General features: G+C 34.4%; 1 protein-coding gene across 1 annotated transcript in view; it reads left to right on the top strand.

Annotated features, from left to right (window-relative positions):
- cntnap2a (contactin associated protein 2a) overlaps nt 1-24,108 on the top strand; it is a 598,272-nt gene that overhangs the window by 314,164 nt on the left and 260,000 nt on the right. The window contains exons 7-8 of the mRNA XM_073831069.1: nt 4,258-4,401; nt 8,477-8,735. Of these exons, the coding sequence (XP_073687170.1) occupies nt 4,258-4,401; nt 8,477-8,735 (403 nt within the window). The remainder of the gene's footprint in view (nt 1-4,257; nt 4,402-8,476; nt 8,736-24,108) is intronic.

Raw genomic sequence — 24,108 nt, 5'->3', positions numbered from 1 at the left:
GCAGATCCATCTGCGATCCCCACGAATGCAAGCGCCGCTCTGCCTCAGCAGAAGCGGGACCTGATCCGCGGGGAACGCTGGTGAGGACTCCTTCCTCGAAAAGAGCCCTCCGGGAGCGAAGCGTGCGGAGAGGAAGCCGCAAACAATGCACACAGTCAGCCTCCTCAAAGGCTGACTGGGCATGCCTCGCTCCCAAACAAACAACGCAAAGCGAGTATGTGTCCTCTGCCGTGATGTATCTTTGGCAGGGAGGAACACACTGCTTGAATTGCCCATATTAACTTTCTTTTTTGCTTTCCTATAATAACTCAGTGCTCAAATAAAAGTAGAGCAAACTGGCTCTGAAAAACAGCACTGAGGGACAGACAATACACAGAGCGCGACTGAAGGACAGAAGCTGCCGGCTGCATTCACCGCACGTGCTTTATAGCTTCCTGGTTCCTGACGTCACGCCGTCCGTGACGTCGCACGCGCTTTTCCTATTGGACGGATTATACACGTGATTAGAGCGTGGTCACGCTGGGGGCGTTCCCAAAGCGTTCCGATGCAGCTCGACGTTCCCGAAGGGGAACTTAAGTTTAGCAGCTGCCTTAAGATTTTAAGTTAAATTAACTTAAATCATTTAAACTCACAAGTTATATCAACTAATTTTTATTGTAATAAGTTAAAATGACTTGTAGTTTTAAGCTGATTTAACTTAAAAATGTAAGGCATATGGTAAATTCTTTTTACAGTGCAGCTGCCATGTTCAAGTCCCAGAAAGGTAATAGGGACATTTTATGAAGATAAGAGAATATGTTTTGTGCGCAACATTTTTTTAAATAATGACTGTATTCAACAATTTCTTCTGTTCCGTGTCAGTCTCTGCTGCAGATTCACAAGAGTACCCATGCTTTGAAGACTGACAGGAAGAAGAAATTGTTGAATAAAGTCGTTATTTTTGTGTTCTTTGCGCACAAAAAGTATTCTTGTAGCTTCATAACATTACGGTTGAACAACTAATGTCATATGGACTATTTTAAAAATGTCCTTCCAATTTTTCTTGCCCTTGAACATGGTAATTACCTTGCTGTCTATGCAGGGTCAGAAAGCTCTCAGATTTAATCAAAAATATATTTTTATATATCTTATTTTATCTTTTATATCTTAATTTATGTTCTGAAGATGAACAGAGGTCTTGAGGGTCAGTAATTAATGACAGAAATTACATTTTTTGGTGAACTAACCCTTTAAGCTTGTTAAAAAGCTTGGTTTGGGACACCAGCTCCTAAAATACAGCATATGCTAGAATAAGTCCACTTTTTAGCAGGGTAAGTCCAGTTTTACATCAGTTGGATTTTATCTCATTCCTACACAGGCTGTTAACAGACTCAAAAATAGAAATTCTGTAATTATCTCTGAATCCTTCAAGGATTTCTGTGGGATTCTGGTCACACTGCCACCATCACCCAATCCAAAGAGCTCAAGCTCAGGCTTGATAAAAAGCTGTGAAGTCACACCAAGACATTTTGTCCCAGGGAGGTTCGCGCTGTGATAAACTTTGTTTGCAGTTGGAGTTTCATCCCTTGTCATTCTTTTCAGCACGGAACGTTTGAAATCCGCTTCTTGGCACAGGATTAATCCACACTAATAATGTGTAGCAGGATATTAATGTTATCAAACATTATGTATAGGAAATTGATTTTCAGCGACGTAAAGAATATGGTCTGAGAGCAAATGCTTATCTATTCAATTGAGCTCAGGCGTTCATGGCACTGTTGGATGCTACAGAGCTGGTTACAGCTCAGTTGGTCTAAGACAAATTGACCCCAATTAAAGTGAAAGTGTCTGATTAATTGAGCCGAGAAAGGATCCAAACCGATGAGTCGTTTTCTGCTGGAGCGCAGACTGCATTTACAAACAATTGCACTTATCGACTATTTTGTTGAAGTGCTAGTGCTTCTTTCTGGGGCTTTGTTTCAAATTGCTTGAATAATAGTACTTACTAAGCATCTTTCGATAGCTAGATATTATTGGATTTTACAAAATATGTATAATTTTACTCTATTGTCACAAGCTGAAAAATGTTTGGTTGTGGGTGGTACAGTAGGATGTGTTTTTGTATGTTTCAAGCTACCCCTCTATTCTCATATGCAGTCTTGATGTACTATAGGAGGAGAGTTGGGTAAGATACAGTATGCCACTATTTACTTAGGTTGTCCCTATGGAAAGTAGATATAAGAAAGGTAAATATAATGTGGTTAATTTTATGGATGTCCTATTTCAGTGACATTTATAAAGTGTACTGTCATTTGAATTTGAAAATAGGAGCATAGAAACATATGAAAAAAGTTGGTTTGGAAGCCCATTTCCGCAACTGAATAAACACATACTCGTAATTGTTATAAAGTTATAAAGTCTTAGCGAGATATGAAATCACAGTTGCGAGAAATAAAGTTAGAATTGCATGAGATAAACTCACAATTACGAGTTATAAAGTCAGAATACTGAGAAATAAATGTATAATTTTCTCAGAATTGCATAATATAAATTTACAATTCAAAGAAATTGTAACAAGGTGGGAGTCAGGACGACTGAAGAGTGGATCCAAATGCAAGCTTTTTATTAATAGACGTAGTCAAACAGGCAGGGTCAGAAACAGCAAACAGTAGCATCAAAGGAAATCCGAAAGAGTAATCCAGTACAGCAGGCAAAAAGGTCGGGGCAGGCGGCAAGGGTCAGAAACTCTGAAACAGTCCAAGATCAAAATACAAGGAAACTAGAAAACAGATGAAAACACAAGGAAACTAGAAATCACTGGAAACAAGGAAGGCTAAACAATAATCAGCAAACACAGGGGGGGGGGGGGAGGAGTGGCATTTTATATCAAACACAAGGGGTCACATGACAAAACTAACCAATGGGAAACGGACACATGGAACAGTGGAACCAATAAGAACATGACACACAAACAAGAGTGAAACAAGTTAGGTTGAGTGAACACAAAACAAAAGAGAGTTCATATTGGAGTGCCCTTTAGTGGGGTTCAAGAGCACTCCGTAACAGAAATAAAGTCAGAATTGCAAGATATAAACGTGCAATTCTGACATTATTCTTGGAATTGTGTTTAAATCCCACAATTCTGACTTTTTTTCTCATAACTGCGAGTTTATATCAAACAATTCTTACCTTTTTTCTCGCAATTGCGAGTTTAAATCTTAAAATTCTGACTTTTTTATAGTTGCGAGATATAAACTTGCAATTGTGAGTTATAAAATCTAATTTTGAGGGACAAAAAGTCTATGTTTTTAGATTTGTGAGTTTATATCTCAATTCTAAAACTCACAATTGCGATTAAAACTCGCAATTCTGAGAAAAAAAAGTCAGAATTGTGAGTTTATATCTTGCAATTCTGACTTTTTTCTCAGAATTCTGTGATTATATACACAATTGCTAGAAATAAATCAGAATTGCAAGGTAAAACACGCAATTCTGACGTTTTTTCTTACAATTGCAAGTTTAATTCTCACAATTCTAACTTTTTTCTTTTAATTGCCAGTTTATATCTTGCATTTCTGACTTTTATTTTCTCAGAATTACGTGATATAAACTGACAATTGCGAGAAATTTTGTCCAGAATTATGAGATATAAACTCACAATTGAGTTATACAGTAAAATTTTGAGGGGAAAAAAAAGATTGATATGTTCTCAGAATTGCGAGTTTACTCCTGAGAGTGAGTAAATAATGGGCTAATTTTCATTTTTGGGTTGCAAAACTCGCAATTCTGAGAAAAAAGTCAGAGTTCTAAGTATATATCTTGCTCAGAATGCAATTTCATGTCTCGAAGTTTAGACTTTATAACTCACAATTGCAAGTTTATATAATCATCACTTTTTTCTCCAAATTGTGAGATATGAACTCACAATTCTGTCTTTTTTCTCAGAATTACAAACTCATATCTCACAATTCAGAGAAAAAACGGTATTGTAAACTCGCAATTGTAAGGAAGAAGTCAGAATTGTGAGAGAAAAAGTTGCAAATAACAGTTTGTTTGTTTTGGTTTTTTTTTTCAATTGAGTGGTGGAAACAGGTTTCCACATATTACTCATATGCATTTCTAATGTGAGAAAATATTGTGCGCAGATTACTAGATAAAGGAGGCGACTCAGTTTACCAACCATCTTACCTCACTCTCTGTGTATATTGTTCTGTTAGACTTGGTGGGTTGCAATCCTTTGATATTGTATTCTGACCTATGTCTCATTTCTCCATGTAGCTGACTTTCGGAGGAATGCCTTATTCTGGGAAGCCAGTCTCAGGAGGTAGAAGAAACTTCAAAGGCTGCATGGAAAGCATCAACTACAATGGAGAGAACATCACTGACCTGGCCAGAAGAAAAAAACTGGACACTTCTAGCTTTGTAAGTCTGTTCCCTTTTCAATCAGCTCCACAAAACCATATCTGACTAATCTTTCCCATCCATGACAGTTCTCTGCATATTTAACACGTTTGGGTGGGTTGTTTTTGCCTGGAGGGTTTTGTGGAGGTGTATGACCATGAAGATCTGTGCAAGGTTGACGCTTCAAAATATAGAACGGTTCAGACGTAATATTGATAGAGCTTACATATTAAAACTCATATGGATCTGTTCATTTGTTTTAACAAGCTGATGGGAATGTTAATCATCCACACAGATTTGACGACTGCTGTCAGCACTGATAATAATCTAATTTCCACTGCCTGTGATAATACAAAGAATGCAATAATTGCACATTATATCCGATAAGCGTATCAGTGTTCTATAGTTCATTAATGGAACCACAAACACGAAGAGACACAATGTTTTTTCTGATGAAAATTACAATCTTATCTCTGCCGTACAGTTACACTAGCACATCATGTCACAGAACATTGGACAAGCATTATGTTAAATCAAAATATGTTTGAATTAGATTCATGTTTCTGTTCCAGAGATTTGGTTCTTGACAAATAAACCAATCAAGCTTGTATTTCACAAAATGAAATCTAAAATGAATATTCCATCATCCTCATGTCATTCAAACTCTGCATGACTTTATTTCTTCTATACAAAACAACTTTGGACCCCATTGACTTTCATATTGTACAAAAACCACAGAGACATTTTTAAATATCTACTTTTGTGTTCCACAGATGAAAGTCATACAAGTTTGAAACCAGATGAGTAAATGATGTCAGAATTTCATTTTTTGGCTGAACTATCTTTTTAATAGCGAGAAAATCGCACGATTCTCCTCCTGTCCATATTTGACATGAGTCCACCACCGACAGGTTTTGAATTATTATTCATGTCTGAAGGATTATATTCAAGGTTGATAAAACACATCACATGGGCGGAGGTTCTGTTATGAAGCACTGAGGAAGGCTGAGTGCACTTTTCTATTTCATTGTGATGAGACTGATTAAGTTCTCTATATTTGAAATAAGTCTGAAGTGCATTTGCTGCCTCAAAATTACCATTTAGAAGGACGCAGAGCTGGAGAGTTATGAATAAAAACCCTCGTCGTTGCTTCCGTGCGGCCCCTTTTCCAGCTTAAGGTTCAGAAATCGACGGCGTGGTTGGGAACATGCTGTAGCAGCACTTTGAGAGATCTTTCTTTAAGCCCGTGTTCCACATGAAAGGTCCTCAACCATTCCAGACGCAGATTTATTTTCTACTCACCTTATTTCTCAGCTTTGTACGTTTAGATGATGTTGCATATGATGTTGCATAAGATGTTGCATATGGGAAATACAATATGCAGTGTGTTACATCAAACTTGATGCTCTACAGATACATCTAATGTGACTTTTTATCGCAAATGTGAGTTTGTATCTCACAAGAAAAAAAGTCAGAATAACAATAAAGTCAGAATTGCGGAAAAAAAAGTTTGTATCTCACAACTTTCTCTCAGATGCGAGTTTGTATCTCTCTGACTTAATTCTGACTTTTTTCTCTGAATTGAGATATACTCACAGTTGCGAGAAATAAAGGCAAAATTACAAGATACAAACTTTTTTGCTAATGTGAGTTTGTATTTCACAATTCAACTCTTTTTCACAGAATTGCATGATATAAACCCACAGTTGCGAGAAATGAAGTCAGAATTGTGAGATGCAGACTTTTTTCTCGCAAATGCAAGTTTGTATCTTGCAATTCTGACTTTATAAATCACAATTCTGACTTTTTTTCTCAGAATTATGAGATATACTCACAGTTGCGAGAAATAAAGTCAGAATTTTTTTCTTGTTATTCTGACTTTTTTTCTCAGAATTGTGAGATATAAACTCACTTGCGAGAAATAAAGTCAGAAATGTAACTTTTTCTCGCAAATGCGAGTTTGTATCACGCAATTCTGACTATTCTTGCAAATGCGCGTTGGTATCTCACAATTCTGACTTTTTTAATCGAAAATCTGACTTTTTTCTCAGAATTGTGAGATGTACTCACAGTTGCGAGAAATACAGTCAGAATTACAAGTTACAAACTTTTTCTTGCAAATTCTGACGGTTTTTTTTTTCGCGAATGTGAGTTTGTATCTCACAATTCTCACTTTCACAGAATTGCATGATATAAACCCACAGTTGCGAAAAATAAAGTCGGAATTATAAGATACAAACTTTTTTATCGCAAATGTGAGTTTGTATCTTACAAGAAAAAAAATCAGAATAACAATAAAGTCAGAATTGCGAGAAAAAAGTTTGTATCTCACAACTTTCTCTCAGATGCGAGTTTGTATCTCTCTGACTTAATTCTGACTGTTTAAATCACAATTCTGACTTTTTTTCTCAGAATTATGAGATATACTCACATTTGCGAGAAAGAAAGTTAGAATTGCAAGATACAATATTTTTCTTGCAAATCCCAGTTTGTATCTCACAATTCTGACTATTTTCTCGGAATTCTGACTTTTTCTCAGAATTGTGTGATATAAACTCACAGTTGAGATAAATAAATTTTAAATTTCGACATATAAACTTTGTTCTTGCAAATGTTCTTCACAGAATTGCATGATATAAACCCACAGTTGCAAGAAATAAAGTCAGAATTGCAGGATACTAAATTTTCCCGCAAATGCAAGTTTTGATCTTGCACTTCTGACTTTTTTTCTCAGAATTATGAGATATTCTCACAGTTGCGAGAAATAAAGTCAGAATTTCTTTCCCATTATTCTGACTTTTCTCAGAATTATGAAATATAAACTCAGTTGCAAGAAATAGTCAGAATTTAAAATTTTTCTCACAAATGTGAGTTTGTATTTCGCAATTCTGACCTTTTTTCTTGAAAATCCGAGTTTGTATCTCACAGTTTTTACTTTTTAAATCACAATTCTGACTTTTTTCTCAGAATTGAAATATACTCACGGTTCCGAGAAATAAAGGCAAAATTACAAGATACAAACTTTTTTGCTAATGCGAGTTTGTATTTCACAATTCAACTCTTTTTCACAGAATTGCATGATACAAACTCACAGTTGTGAGAAATAAAGTCATAATTGTGAGATGCAGTCTTTCTTCTTGCAAATGGGAGTTTGTATCTTGCAATTCTGACTTTATAAATCACAATTCTGACTTTTTTCTCAGAATTATGAGATATACTCACAGTTGCGAGAAATAAAGTCGGAATTTTTTTCTTTTTATTCTGACTTTTTCTCAGAATTGTGAGATATAAACTCACTTGTGAGAAATAAAGTCAGAAATTTAACTTTTTCTCGCAAATGCCAGTTTGTATCACACAATTCTGACTATTCTTGCAAATGCGTGTTGGTATCTCACAATTCTGACTTTTTTAATCGAAAATCTGACTGTTTTCTCAGAATTATGAGATGTATTCACAGTTGCGAGAAATAAAGTCAGAATTTTTTTCTCGTTATTCTGACTTTTTTCTCAGAATTGTGAGATATAAACTAACTTGCGAGAAATAAAGTCAGAAATGTAACTTTTTCTCGCAAATGCGGATTTGTATCACAAATTCATTCACAATTATGACTTTTTTAATCGAAGTTCTGACTTTTTTCTCAGAATTATAAGACGTACTCACAGTTGCGAGAAATACAGTCAGAATTACAAGTTACAAACTTTTTCTTGCAAATTCTGATGGGGTTTTTTTTGGGAATGTGAGTTTGTATCTCACAATTCTGACTTTCACAGAATTGCATGATATAAACCCACAGTTGCGAGAAATAAAGTCGGAATTATAAGATACGAACTTTTTTCTCACAAATGGGAGTTTGTATCTTGCAATTCTGACTTTCAGAATTCAGAATTGTGAGATATAAACTCGCAATTGCGAGTTATAAAGACTAATTTTGAGGGGGGAAAAAGATTGATATGATCCTAGAATTGCAAGAAAAAAAGTCATAATTGCGAGAAAAAAAAGTCTGAATTGTGAGATAAAAAGTCGCAATTACCTTTTTAGTTTTTTTATTCAGTGGTGGAAACGGGCTTTCATAAAGTGTTTTTGTCCTCATTTTCAGCGCAACCTGACGTTCTCCTGCGTAGACACGCACACATTCCCCGTCTTCTTCAATGGCACCAGTTTTCTGCAGCTCCCGGGGAGGAGGGACCACAATATGGTGTCTGTGGGTTTCCAGTTCCGTACCTGGAACCCCAGCGGCCTGCTCCTGTTCAGTTCCTTGGCAGATGGAATGCTGGAATTGGCTCTAAACGATGGAAAAGTTACAGCACACATTAACGTCACTCAGCAGAAAAACATGCGTGTGGACATTGCATCAGGTGAGCTGACATTCTTGCCCCACACAGACTCAATGGCTGTTACATGGAGATCTCATAAGGTTTCATCAGCCTCTTTTTAAATACGTGTTGTTTTCCTATGGCATGGCAGCACCTACTTGATAATTTACTTAATGCTGCTTTGTTATACTGTAAGTTTAAATACTGCATGATCAATCAGCACCAGTTTTAGCAATATGGAAAAGTTGCATCATGTCCCAGAGATCAACTTCTCTCTCTTATAGCTTAAAACCAGTATTTTAATTCAGTCATTTTTTGAGTTAAATGAGACTTGTTTCAGAGGAGGATAGAGTTATTATACTGTGATTAACGATTATGAAGACAAACATCTTTTTTGGCAATAACATGCACCTGTGAATTTCTTTATTGTATATATAGAGACAGAGAGATAGATCTTCAGCAGCCATTACTGTGTCGCACAATCCTTCAAATATCACTCTCATATAATGATTTTGTGCTCTAGAAACTTTTCTTATTATTAGCAATGTTGAAAACAGCTGTGCTGCTTAATATTTTCGTGAAATTGTGATAAATGTTTTTATTTTTATTTTTGATGAATGATGAAAGTTCAAAAGAATAGCATTTGAAATAAAAATCTATAGAAGCCCATTTCCACCACTGAATAAAAAAAAATAAAAACAGGGTAATTGTGACTTTTTATTTCACAATTCTGACTTTTTTCTCACAATTGGAAGTGTATATCTCATAATTCTGACTTTATTTGCCAGAACTGCATGATACAAACTTGCAATTCAGACTTTTTTCTCAGAATTGTTATATAAACTCAAATTCTGAGAAATAAACTAGCAATTCTGAGAAATTTCTCAAAATTTAGTTGTTGTTTTTTTTCTGAACATGTCAGCCCTTTATAACTATTTTATGTCTAACTCTCAAGGACTTTATAACTCGCAATTGTGAGTTTATATCTCACAATTTTAAGAAAAGAAGTCAGAATTGCGAGAAAAAATCTGAATATATAAATTGTTTTTATATATTTTTATATATATTTATATTGAGTTTATATCACACAGTTATGAGAAAAAGTCAGAATTGTGAGTTTTTATATTGCAAATCTGACTTTATTTCTTGCAAATGAGTTTATATGCCACTATTCTGACTTTAAAAACTCAAAATTGTGAGATAATATCTCACAATTCTAAAAAAAAGTCAGAATTGAAGGTTTATATCTCACACTTCTAACTTTCTAACTCACAACTGCGAGTTCATATCTCACAAATCTGAGAAAAAGGTCAGAGTTTGTAATACGCAATTTTGAGTAAAATAAGTAATTGCAACATTTTATCTTACAATTCTGACTTTTTTCTTGCAATTGCAAAAAAAAAAAAAAATTCTCAGAATTGTGATATAAACTCGCAATTCTGAGAAACAAGTTCAGAACTGTGAGATATAAACTCACAATTCTGACTTTTTTTTCAAAATTGCGATTTTTTTTTCTCAGAACATATCAGTCTTTTATAACTCTCAATTGTGAGTTTACAGTATATCTCTCTTTTCTGACTTTATAACTCACAATCGCGAGTTTATATCTCACAGATCTGAGAAATAAGTCAGAATTGCAAGAAAAAAGTCAGAATTGAGTTTGACATCGCTCTATTCTGACTTTATAACTCGCAGTTGAGAGTTTATATTTCACAGTTTTGAGAAAAAAAGTCAGAATTGTGAGTTTATATCCCGCTATTCTGACTTTATAACTCACAATTGTGAGCTTATATCTTGCAATTCTTAGGGAAAAAAAAGTCAGAATTGAGGGATTATATCTCATACTTCTGACTTTATCACTCAAAATTGCAAGTTTATATCTCACAATTCTGAGAAAAAAGAATTGCGAGTTTCAATTACACGGGGGGGTAACTTTTTTTGTTTTATTCAACAGGCTTTCATAGAAATCTTTTGTAATACGTAAAAAAAAAACAGTTGTGCTGCTTAATATTTTTGTGAAACTGTGATAAATGTTTTGATGAATAAAATAATTCAAAAGAACAGCATTTGAGATAAAAGTCTATGCAAGCCCATTTCCACCACTAAATAAAAATAAATAAATAAATAAAATAATTGTTTTATCTTTTTTCTTGCAATTGCAAGTTTACATCTCACAATTTATGCAAGTTTATATCACAATTCTGAGAAAAAAAGTCTAAATTGTGAGATATAAACTTACAACTCTTTTAAGTCTTTTATAACTCTCAAGTTTGTTGTAACTCTCAATTGTGAGTTTTTATCTCGCAATTCTGACTTTATTTCTCACAATTGTGTACAATTGGGATTTTATATATCACAATAAAAGTAAGTTTGCATTTTGCAATTTTAAGAAAAAAGTTTTTATTTTTTTATTCAGTGAGTTTATTTGAGTTTCTTATCCTTATCTATTTCTCACAGTTGTGTTCATATCACAGTTATGAGAAAAAAAAATTATTGAGAAGTTATATTTCTCTTTTCTGACTTTATAACTCACAATTGGGAGTTTATATATCACAATAAAAAAGGATCAGAATTGTGAGTTTCTATTTTGCGATTTTGAGAAAAAAGTCACCTTTTAAATTTTTCTATTCAGTAGCAGAAATGGGCTTTCATAGAAATATTTTGTAATATGTTTTTAAAAAATCGGAAAAACACCAAAACTGCATAAAAATCGATTAGTCAATTTTGCTGTCAATTAATAAAGTACTGTAAATAGTGTCAATTTTAGCTAGGTATAAATTTCACCATCTCTCTTGAAGTATCTCGAAATGAATGTGGATAACATAGTCCGGATCTTTTGGTCTTGGAAAAACTGGATGATAAGTTGAGTTTATATTAATATTTCACCGCTGTTTAGAAGAAACAACTGAGACATTAAAGAGGCTAGTCTTCATCTTAATGAAATTGTCCATGTCTGTTGACGTTAGTCTGAAGGAGAACATTAGCCCAAAGACACCTATAGGCATTCTGAACACACTCGCCAAACTCCTGTGCTAATAGGCCATTAGGAGAAAAAATAGTTACTCTTACATTGTTAACCTCAAGGCTAATTGGGCTCCACCTCTATGGAATCCTTTATCTCTTTTAAGAAAAGAAAATTGACTCCACATTGAACTCCAGCATGGAAGAGTTAGGTAATAACTTGATGGAGTTCCATGCATAGTAAGTGCTCAGTGACGGCTATGAGATTAATGTTGTGGTCTGACCCAAGCTAATAGGTCCTCAGGATCTAAAACTTCGATCCCGTTTCAGACTTCAGCATGTTATTGGGTTTACTGGATCGATTGTAGACTTTATCAATGGGAGAATTGATATGTGGTGTCAGTTATTCTTCTGTACCATGTAGTAAAGTACAAAAGCTCTATAATGAATTGGGTTGACTGAACTTCATCCATTAGTTGTCTTATAGATTATATTTTTTTTTTCTTCCTGAATATTTAGATTTTGTTTTATTCATCAAAAATCAATAAAACACATGCACATGTTCTTAATTTTCTATAAAAGCCTCTCAAATCCTTTAAAACTCCATCTTTGAAACCTAATATATTTGTCGATAGAACGTTAGGCAGGTTTATACGTGTGGTTGCATAGCAGGGGTTTTCTTGTTAATCTGACATGGGGTATTAGAATGCAAATTGAGTCTAGTTTTTAAGAGCTTTGCCTTTTTTCTCCATCTGCAGAGAATCGTTAGCTGAAGAAGTATTACCTTGACAAATTAATAAATGATTGCCTTAGTCATGCTTCTTGAATACTTTAGTTCTGGGGTATAGATGCTGAATTGAGAGCATTCATGATCAATCTACCTTCATAAATGGCTGATAAGGTTTATGGGAATGCTGTGATGAATTGCTAATCCTTACAGCGTCAAATTCTACAACACCTGATCATTTTCGGTCTACTGCCAGTTGTAAGGCAGCCAGTAATTCTGGTTCTTTAATGATTCTATTAACAGTTCTTTTAATATTTTTAAGGATTAAATATTGGGAAGTGCAGTTATTTTGGCAAATAACAAGATGCTTTCATAAGAAATATTTTTTTTTTTTTTATTATTCTTGCAAAAGGCATGTTTACACAGGATTTTTTTTAGAGGCAAAATAATCACAATCCAATAATTGGCCTTACTGTACAAGAGACATCTTTAATAAATAAATAAGTAAAAAAAGAAGCTGCTACACTAAAATAATCGCACTACACTGTGATCTATGTTTTTGATTCACTCAGAAGAGCTCTTTATTAGAATTGTTCATTCAGGAATCAGAAAACACTAATTGCGCTGTATGTTGTTGATTGACTGAAGAGTAACATTTATAAGAGTCATTTGTTTAGCAATCAGACTAGAGGCCGTTTGCATCCTAAGTGTTTGATTTTTCTAAAAAGAACTGATTTGTTGGAGTCATTTGTTTGGGTATATGCTGTTTGGTTTTTTTTTACTAAAAATAGAAGTTTATAACAGATATTTGTCCAGGAATTGGAAAACACTGATTGTACTATATTTTTTTTAATGAGTAAATTGTTATTTTACTAAAAAGTCACTTGTTTTTGAATCACTAAAAAGAAATGACTCATAAGAGTCATTTGTTAGAGAATCGGACTACACTGATTGCTCTGCATGTTTTTGATTGACTAAAAAGAACTGATTCATAAGAGTCATTTATTAGAGAATCGGACTACACTGATTGCTCTGCATGTTTTTGATTGACTAAAAAGAACTGATTCATAAGTGTCATTTGTTAGAGAATCGGACTACACTGATTGCTCTGTATGTTTTTAAATCACTAAAAAGAAATGACTCATAAGAGTCATTTGTTTGGGAATCAGACTATACTGATTGCTCTGCATGTTTTTGATTGACTAAAAAGAACTGATTCATAAGAGTAATTTGTTAGAGAATCGGACTACACTGATTGCTCTGCATGTTTTTGATTGACTAAAAAGAACTGATTCATAAGAGTCATTTGTTAGAGAATCGGACTACACTGATTGCTCTGTATGTTTTTGATTGACTAAAAAGAACTGATTCATAAGAGTCATTTGTTAGAGAATCGGACTACACTGATTGCTCTGTATGTTTTTGATTGACTAAAAAGAACTGATTCATAAGAGTCATTTGTTAGAGAATCGGACTACACTGATTGCTCTGCATGTTTTTGATTGACTAAAAAGAACTGATTCATAAGAGTCATTTGTTAGAGAATCGGACTACACTGATTGCTCTGTATGTTTTTGATTGACTAAAAAGAACTGATTCATAAGAGTCATTTGTTAGAGAATCGGACTACACTGATTGCTCTGCATGTTTTTGATTGACTAAAAAGAACTGATTCATAAGAGTCATTTGTTAGAGAATCGGACTACACTGATTGCTCTGCATGTTTTTGATTGACTAAAAAGAACTGATTCATAAGAGTCATTTGTTAGAGAATCGGACTACACTGATTGCTCTGTATGTTTTTGACTGACTAAAAAGAACTGACTCATAAGAGGACCTGTTTATTCATGGCGTAACAGGACCTGCTGTATGTTTTTCATTCACTAAAAATACAATTTTATAACGGTCATCCGGGAATTGGAATACACTGATTGTACTATGTTTTTTATTCACTATAAAGTAATTTGTTATTTCACTAAAAAGTCATTTACTCGAGAATTGTGTTACATTGGTTGCTCTGTTTGTTTTTGAATCACTAAAAAGAAAAGAGTCATTTGTTTGGGAATCAGACTACATTGATTGCACTGTATGTTTTTGATTTACTGAAGAGAAACCTTTATAAGAACCATTCCTTTAGAAATCAATCAACACCAATTGCATCCAATGCGTTTTCTAAAAAGCACTGACTCATTGAGTCACTGAGTCATTTGTTTGGAAATCAGAATGCACTGGTTGTGCTGTATGTATTTTATTCACTAAAAATAGAAGTTTATAACAGTCATTCATTCTGAATTGGAAGTCACTGATTGTACTATATGTTTATTCACTACAAAGAACCACTATAAGAGTCATTTGTTCGGAAATCAGACTACACTGATTGCGCTATATGTTTTTGATTTACTGAAAAAGAACTGTTCATCAGAATCAATTGTGTGGGAATCGTAATGCATTGATTGCGCTGTCTGGACTGTACACTGATCTCTGATCTGTTTCAAGCTGTAGATTCAGTAAAGGTGTTATGAGCAGAATTTAATAAGTATTGCAGAAAACTGAGTATTTTAGTGTGATATTCTGCCCCAACCATTACGTCATTATATTCTGTTTACTGAAACTGACCCCTCAAGTGTTGCTAAACATAAAGCTATCCTTTTCATAATGATGTAAGCTAGGAGACTGATCCAGACATCATACAGGTTAGTAGGGTCATACAGTAAACTTTCATCTGTACTGTGTGATTTTTTTTCCCCCTTCTGCAGCTCAGCTTGTTTGCCTCCTGGCTCCATCCCTTTCTTGTCCAGGTTAAAGGTCCATTCTGCTTGTCTTGAGCTGCAAATTGGCTTTGGAAATGTGCACGAGGAGTCTGATAGTGCCGTAAATGAGCGTAGTCTTGCTAATAGGCCATAGTTAAGTCAAATTCCAGAGGGGACACTTGCGTAATTGCCATCTTCAGACTTTTACTTATTATTTCAGCAATTTAGTCCATTTTCAGCCTACTGATTTAAGGGCACTGAAACAAGTTTTCATCATCTTTTTCTTTAAGCTCTGAAGATTAACGGTCGTCAAAGTTTAGTTAATTGACATGTCATGAGTGCGGCAGATCCATTTGTAATGGGTGGGAATGCTACCATGTTAGGGATTAGAAGTTTTTCACTAAATCCAAATGATTAAAGATTCGTACAAAACATATCTGACAGAGTGTTTGTTTTTTTTTTAGAATCAAATCTGTCACTAATAGCCTTACTTAGACTGAAAACTTCAGGAAGTTAGACTACACTGATTGTTTTTGTTTGACTAAAAAGAACTGACACATTAGAGTCATTCCTTGGGGAATCATGCTACACTGATTGTATGTGTTTGATTTTCTAAAAATAACTTTTTTGGGGAATTGGAATACACTGGTTGTGCTGTATGTATTTCATTCAGTTTACAACAATCAAATCTGTCACTAATAGCCTTACTTAGAGAACCAATAATATGAAAATCGCACTTTTTGGTCAAATCGAGAATTATCATGATTGCATCGACGTCTTATGCAATGTTTTCCAGCATTTAATCATCATCTCTCGAGAGCCAATGGCAAGTGCTGATTACTTCCCTCAGTAACAGATAATTAGTCATAATTAGGTGGTGTTACAGCAAGGTTGTTGCCATGGTAATCAAGTGCGCAGTTGTCAAGAGAATGATGCAACTTTTCTAATTAGGCAAGAGGAATCGAGTGAAAATATGTTTGCTTTTGTTTGTTTTCCGCTCATTTACTAATGGACCCAGTTAGAGTTAGTCAAAGCTGCTGTTTATGGTGAAATTGTTAATCATTCTAATGATGCTGTCTGGAAACGGATGTTGAATCTTTAGCGTTAAGACGCTAATGCTCCAAAATGTCATCGGCCTGGTTTAAAATAGAGTTCCTTTAAGTATTTGTTTTCCTTTTAATCGTTAGTGCCGTTATACCCTCTAAGAAAAAATAAAAAAGTTATTTGAAGCATTGCTGCATGTTCAGTTACAACCGAAATTGACAGGGCGACTGAAAATTGCCAGTGATTTTCCACTCATGAAATGTAAGCCTGTAAGAACAACACTGACAAGTCATGTCGCTGACAGTTTGATGAATCGCAGCCATCACAGACCTGTTCCATTGTGTTAATGGGATAATTTTGAAAAAAAAAAAAAACTTCAAATTGTCATGCTCGGTGGTGTTTGTTTTGCTCCTTATATGCATTCAGCTGTGGCTCATCCCGTGGCTCCAGCCAAGGTCTGATACCTTGAAGGCATGTGAACTCGGAAGACTGAAAGAACTGCCAATTTCCTCTCTCCTCTCGTCTCTTTCTAGTATTCTATCATATATTGATCCCGCTTGTTTAAGTGAATCTGTTTTCTTTGAAATTTATGAAGCCCTCGAGCGTTCATGAATTTGGGTTGACTCTGTTCTTCGGTCTTAAATATTTGCCCCGGCGAGGTAATTTGAGAGGCTTTTCAATCCAGGCGGAAGGCAATTTAGCAAGCTCATAAACTGGGACAATATAACATTATAATCATAGTAAGGTATAGTGTTTGCCCTCTGATTCCCTTGGGGGATCTCCATTATTGCAGTGTATTCCTATTCAATATTGAACTTTCGCCTCCACCAAGGAAGTTAAGGTGAATGGACATTTGGGTTTATTACTTGCTATTTATTACCACACTGGGATGATGGAAAGTTGTGCAGATTTCTGCAGAAATGTACCAGACATGCTCTGCATCTCATATGTTTTTTTATTAAATGTGTAGGCTATTTTGATCATGCTTTCATCTTTTAGTAAGAATGTATTACTCTCAGCTCATGTTTTATCATATTTCAATCTATTCCACAGAACTTAGGTGTTTTTTTTTTTTTTTCATCAAAAATCAGCACAGAAATGCATCTTTGCAGATTCTGTCTTGTGAATATTATCAGTTGTGTTTTTTCAAGAGTTTTGGGTCTTTTTATTGCTGCTGCTCTTTTGAACTTTCATCATAGGAATCCTGAACAAAAAATAAATGAATCAGTGCAGCTGTTTGAATCCAAATAGAACACAGTTGTGTTAAATTGTAAATACAATAGTACTGATTTACTGTATTTTTGATTAAATCAATATAGCCTTGGTGAGCATTATAAACTCTTAATGCTTAGAAAAATAAAACATTGCTGTCTTCAAACTTTTAATCACTAGTATGGAAGCCTGTTTCCACAATTGAATAAAAAATAAAAAAGGTTAGTGCGACTTTTTATCTCACAGTTCAGAATTTTTCTCAGAATTGTGCGAGGCAAACTCACAATTCTGTCTTTTTCTCTTAAAACTGTGTGATATAAACTCGAATTGTAAACTCAAAATTCTGATTTCTTTCTCACAAATGTGAGTTTGTATCTCGCAGTTCTTACTTTTTTTTCTTGCAACTGCAAGTTTATATCTCACAGTTCTGACTTTTTTTCTCAGAATTGCGAGATAGAAACTTACTATTTGCGAGTTATAAAGTCAGAATTGCAAAATATCAACTCACAATTCAGACTTTTTTTCAGAATTGAGATATAATGTGAGTTTATTCCGCAATTCTGACTTTTTCTCTCAAATCTTTTTTCACAGAATTGTGAGATATAAACTATAAAATTACGAGTTATAAAGTCCAATTTTGAGGGGAAAAAAGACATATGTTCTCAGAATTGCAAGTGTATATCTAACAAATTCTGACTAAATAACCCCAATCGTGTGTTATAAAGTCAGAATTGTGTTTATTTTAGAATTTGATTTTATATCTCGCAATTCTGACATTATTTCTCAGAATTGCGACTTTATGTCTTGCAACTTTATGTTGCAATTGCAGCTAGCCTACACGCAATTCTGAAAAGAAAGTCAGATTTGCGAGTTTATTTTTCACAATTCTCTTTATATCTCACAATTCTGACTTTGTAACTCACAGATGCGAGTTTATATCTCACAATTCTGAGAAAAAAATCTGTGTGCTCACATAGTTGCAGATGTAATTACAGAGACTTTTTAACACCTGGTTTCTAGCAGATTGGGTTCAATAGCTTGCATTGTGTCGACATTGTCTCTATTTCTAAAAGATGGAGGAGTTTGTCCGTAGATGGCAGAATAGATGTGATGCTGTCATTCCTTACATTGTTCAGGGAAGATGCGATGTTAATTTCCTGTATACTCTCATGCTCTGAATTCCAAGTTAGTGAACGATGTTGATGGATGTTGTGCAATAATCCATTGATCTTTCAGGGATGTTTGTTCACAGTGAGTCTCAAAAGCTGCTCTGAATCGTTCTTTAACAGCTTCTTTGCTTTCAGACTCCTTCTTCCTGTTTGCCTTCCTTCCTTTGCAACCAAAATGAACAGATGTCTCACACAGCCTTTTGCAACAGAGAGAGTCATTTTCTCTGTTCCAAAACTCTCAGTTGCCTACAGAGGCGGCATTTAAAGGCATCATCGGCATTCTTCCGAAGTAAAGGGTTTTCTGTCCAGAAACACAAAAAAATATATAATTAGAAATCGTTAGATTTGCTTAAGCTATATTTTTAATAATGTAAAATATTATTTAACAATAATTTAACATCTGATATCTATTTTAATATATTAATAGAAAATCTATAGTGTCACATGATCCTGATAAATCATTACATTTGTTGCTTCTTTGATGAATAGAAAGTTCAAATTTACAGCATTTAGTTCAAATACAGTTGAGGTCAAAAGTTTACACCCCCCCTCCTTTCAGAATCTGCTAAATGTTAATTATTTTACCATAATAAGTGGGGTCATACAAAATGGATGTTATTGTTTATTTACTACTGACCTGAATAATATATTTTACATAAAAAAATGTTTACATATAGTCCACAAGAGAAAAAATTATTCAAAAGTTCAAAAGTTTACCTCTCCTTGATTCTTATTCTTGCGTTGTTACCTGAATGATCCACAGCTGTGTTTTTTTGTTTAGTGATAGTTGTTTATGAGTCCCTTGTTTGTCCTGAACAGTTAAACTGCCTGCTGTTCTTCAGAAAAATCCTTCAGGTCCCACAATTTCTTTGGTTTTCCATCATTTTTTTGTATTTCAACTCTTTTCAGCAATGACTGTATGGTTTTGAGATCCATCTTATCACACTGAGGACAACTGAGGGACTCATATGCAACTATTTCAGAAGGTTCACACGCTCACTGATGCTTTAGAAGGAATAAAATATGCATTATGAGCTGGGGGTGAAAACTTTTGAACAGAATGGAGATGTGTACATTTTTTCTTCTCTTACATATTTTTTTCAGTTAGTACTGCCATTCAGAGGCAACAGAAGATAGTAACATGTTTTCCAGAAGACAAAATAAGTGCAATGTACTCTGAAAACTCAAAAAGTTTTCACCCCCCAGTCTAATGCATGTTTTTTTTCATTTGAATCTTCTGTAATAGTTGAATATGAGTCCCTCAGTGTGAAAAGATGGATCTTCAAATACACAAAAATGCTGTAAAACCAAATTTGTTGGACCCGAAGGATTTTTATAACTATCACTAAACAAAAAATGTAGACAGTAGGCAGTGAGTCATTGCTATTGGAACAGGGCTATTATGTCTTTGCTCATCCATAATTTACTGTTAGATCAGATAGAGGATATCTTACGTCTGTGGCTTTGCCCATTTTCAATAATGTCTGTGTGAGATCTCTGTTATCCTAGCCATTCTCACTCAAGTAGTGTCTGTTACAGTGTCCTCTGTTTTATAGCTTTGTGTCTAGTTAAACACTGCAGGCCATCCTTTGAAACGCCTTTGAAAAGCTCAAAGCCCTGACCCGTGAACCTTCCTTAACCGTGTCCATTTTCCAGAGGAAAAACAGGAGGTTTGTCTATTTCAGTGCCTTGGTCAAATTTTATCAGTCAGAAATAAGCAGAGTTCCTCTGTCTCGTTTTCCTGTCCCCTTCAGGGTGGCGATGGCTTCAGAAATCAATGTGATATGTGGAGGTGACTGGGAGCAGAGAATATCAGGTTTAACCTGCAGGCTTCTGCTGAAATATCCAATTCTTAACATAGCTCCACACAACCTTTACGCTGAGTTACTTAACTCAGCTTTTTAATTTTCATTTGATGTGAAAAGCTCTGCTCATTTAAGTAGTAACAAGTCAGTATGGTGTGTTATAATATAGTATGAGGGAAATATTTCAATCAATTTTTTCAGTAAGAAATATTATTTATCTAATCTCTTGCTGAGTCCGTTTTCAGCATTTAAAAGAGTAAAAGCAATGGCTGGAAATATTTCTGTTTTCTCAAGGATGAATGTGTGAAGGCCATCGGGTGGTCATGTGTATTTTACATCACTCACAAAAGCCTCTGCAAACAATAATGGCAAGTCTGAGCTCCGTCTTCCGGAGCCCACAGGCTGTGCCTCAAGAAATGGACCCTACAACAGGCCAAAGCCAAGACACAAAGTAAACTGTAGCTTTGTGCCAGGTCAGCCCAGAGGTATGAATTAAACAGGATGTGGTCTTAAACACTGCTTAGACAAATATCAGTGGGTTTTCGCTCAAAATAGCCAATGCATTGTCAAAACAAACAATCTGTATGCACTCTTACTGGTAAGGTTTAATCAGAGTTATTGTCAGAACAATAACAGTCCAGTCGTGAAACTTGTAGGTTATTATTCTATTTTATTTTGCTTTTAAAAAATACTGTTCAAAAGATGTTTGTAAATTTGTTTTAAAGAAATTTATACTTTTATTTAGCAAGTACGCATTAAATTGATTGAAAGTGACAGTAAATACATTTATAATGTTACAAAAATGTCTATTCCAAATAAATATTGTTCTTTTGAGCTTTCTATGCATCAGAGGATCCTGAAAATAAAGGTTTTATAGTTTCTAAAAATACTTTAAACAGGGGAAAAAAAAGAAAAAAGGTAGAATTGTGAGTTTATATCTCGCAGTTCTGACTTTTTCAGAATTGTGAGATATAAACTCACAATTTCGAGTTATAAAGTCAGAATTGTGAGATATGACAGTTAAAAAAAGTTTGTATCCGCAATTCTGACTTGATTTCTCAGAATTGTGAGTTGATGTCTCCCAATTCTGTTTTTATAACATTCAGTTGTGACTTTACAGTATATTACGCTATACTGAGAAAGATATCAGAATTATGTGAAAAAAAGTCAGAATTGCGAGATATAAACTTACAATTGTGAGAAAAAGTCAGAATTGCGAGATATAAACTTACAATTGTGAGAAAAAGTCAGAATTGCCAGATACAAACTTTATTTCTTGCAGTTGTGAGTTTTTATCACGCAATTCTGAGAAAAAAGTTGGAATTATGTGAAAAAAGTCAGAATTGCCAGATATATATAAACTCACAAATCTGACTTTTTTTCTCAGAGACATAGTCACAATTCCGAGAAATAAAGTCAAAATTGCAAGATATGAACTCAAATTCTAAGAAAAAGTCTGATTTGCGAGATATGAAAGTTAAAAAAAATTATTCTAAAATTATTATAAAAATTCTGGCTTTATTTCTCAGAATTGTGAGTTTATGTCTCCCAATTCTGATATTATAAGATGCAATTGAGTTTATATTACGCTATTCTGAGAAAAAAGTCAGAATTGTGTGAAAAAAGTCATTTTATGAATTGAGAGTTTTAAGGTCAGAATTGCAAGATATAAACTCGCAAATCTGACTTTTTTTTTCTCAGAATTGCACAATATAAATTTGCAATTATGAGTTATAGTCAGAATTGTGAAACATAAACTCACAATTCTGAGAAATAAAGTCACAATTCTAAGAAATAAAGTAAAAATTGCAAAAGTCAAAATTGCAAAATCAGAATTGTGAGTTTGTACGAAATGTGATTAAATTGCACTGTGTGTATTGAAGTTAAGTAACTGTCTTTATCTTCAGTACAAATATGCCTCCATTTTATGTCATTTTAGATCAATATATTGTACCTTATTCACCTCATTGTGCTAGCCTATTGAAAATAAACTTGAAAGCTCAGTTTGTCGGGATTACATTACATAAAATTTCATTTACCACATAAAACAGAGTAAGGAGAGATAATTGATAGGACGATGGTGAATGATTTGCAGATCCTGAGCACCAATGACAAACATCTAATCTTGTAAAATGTGTGGTAAGTAGTCGATTGCCATTGTGTGGTATACACAGAAAGTGAAAGTAAAAAGCGATACCGCATATTTAGAGTGACTCCCAACGATACAACTGTGAAAAAAAAAACTATGAAATATAGCTATTTTTCCTCCCGTCTCGTATTTATTCTCTTTAGGGGTTCTATAGTACAAGTCATTTTATGTGCATTTTCTATTGCGATTACCTTATTTGAATAAGTCTGTCAGTAAAGCAGACACTAAAGCTATGTGCAAAATTGGTGCATCGCTCATTCTTACTAAACTTACTCGAAAAGATTTTGCCTGTGACATTTGTCACAAAAAGTCAGAATTGTAAGATAAAAAGTAAAAAAAAAAAAAATTAATAATTATGATATACAGTAAACTCGCAATTGCGAGAAAAAGTTTGAATTGCGAGATACAAACTTGTATTTGTAAACTTGTAAATCATGCAATTCTGAGAAAAAAATACAGAATTGTGTGAAAAAAGTCAGAATTGCGAGATAAACAGGAAAAGGGTCAGGATTAAGAGTTTATATCACACAATTCTGAGAAAAAAAGACGTAATTGCGTCATGAACAGGAAAAAAAAACTGGAAAATAGTTAGAATTGCGAGCAATTCTGAGCAAAAAAAAAAGTGAGATAAACAGAAAAAAAGTCAGAATTGCGAGTTTATACAGTATCTCGCAGTTTATATCACACAGTTCTAAAAAAAAATCAATAAATAAAATATATTTTTCCACCCATCTTGTATTTATTCCCTTTAGGGGCTCCATAGAACAAGTCATTTCCTGTCCATTTTTTTTTTTTTATGATTACCTCATTGAAGTCTGTCAGGGAATCAGACACTAAAGCTTTGTGCAAAATTGGTGCATCACTCATTCTTACTGAACTTCCTCCAAAGATTTTGACATTTGTAGAAAATCTGAATTGGTCATATAACCAAGACCTGCCTCATATAAGTCATTAATATTCTTCTGTGGAGTGGACAGACGCGGCCCGACACTTATTTCAGCATCTCTCTCTTCATGTTTAAAAAAGGAGCTTCTAAGACAATTTCAGACACTATTAAAAACATATTCATGGAAAAGCAGAAGCTTGAAGTTCTTGCTCTCCCAAGAGCACTTTTTCCTGGCAAAGCCTAACATTAATCATGGCTTGGTGTCTGTGAACCTCTGAGTAGTGAGGAAGCGGAAACTTTCCCAGCAATCCTTTTTGATGACATTATTGCATCTGGGGCTTCTTGGCTTGAGTTGCAGAGAGCCTTTCGCAGCCCGTACTCAAATATCAGACTTACCATGATGACAAATAGAGCTGGAGGCTGTGCATCTCTGTAATTGCATCTCTACCTTTGAACCCCATATGAGGATGCACCTGCTTTTTAAAGGGCACCGAGTCCTTCAAATGTCATTCACACTTTAATGGTCTTGTGCGCCTGGAATCCACCAGACATTTATCAAAATCTGTTTGGGCGGCGTTGTCTATGAGCGTCTCTTATTCTTTCAGTGGAGTTCAATCATGTTGTAAGCGAGAGACCAAGTGTATGTGTGTGATCCTGAGGAGCTGAAGGTCTTCATGGGAAGGTTGATTAAGCAGGTGGAAAAGTAATGACT

This window comes from Garra rufa, chromosome 24 (genome assembly GCF_049309525.1).
Source record: "Garra rufa chromosome 24, GarRuf1.0, whole genome shotgun sequence".
Lineage (NCBI taxonomy): Eukaryota > Metazoa > Chordata > Actinopteri > Cypriniformes > Cyprinidae > Garra > Garra rufa.
This window is presented reverse-complemented; position numbering and strand designations above follow the sequence as displayed.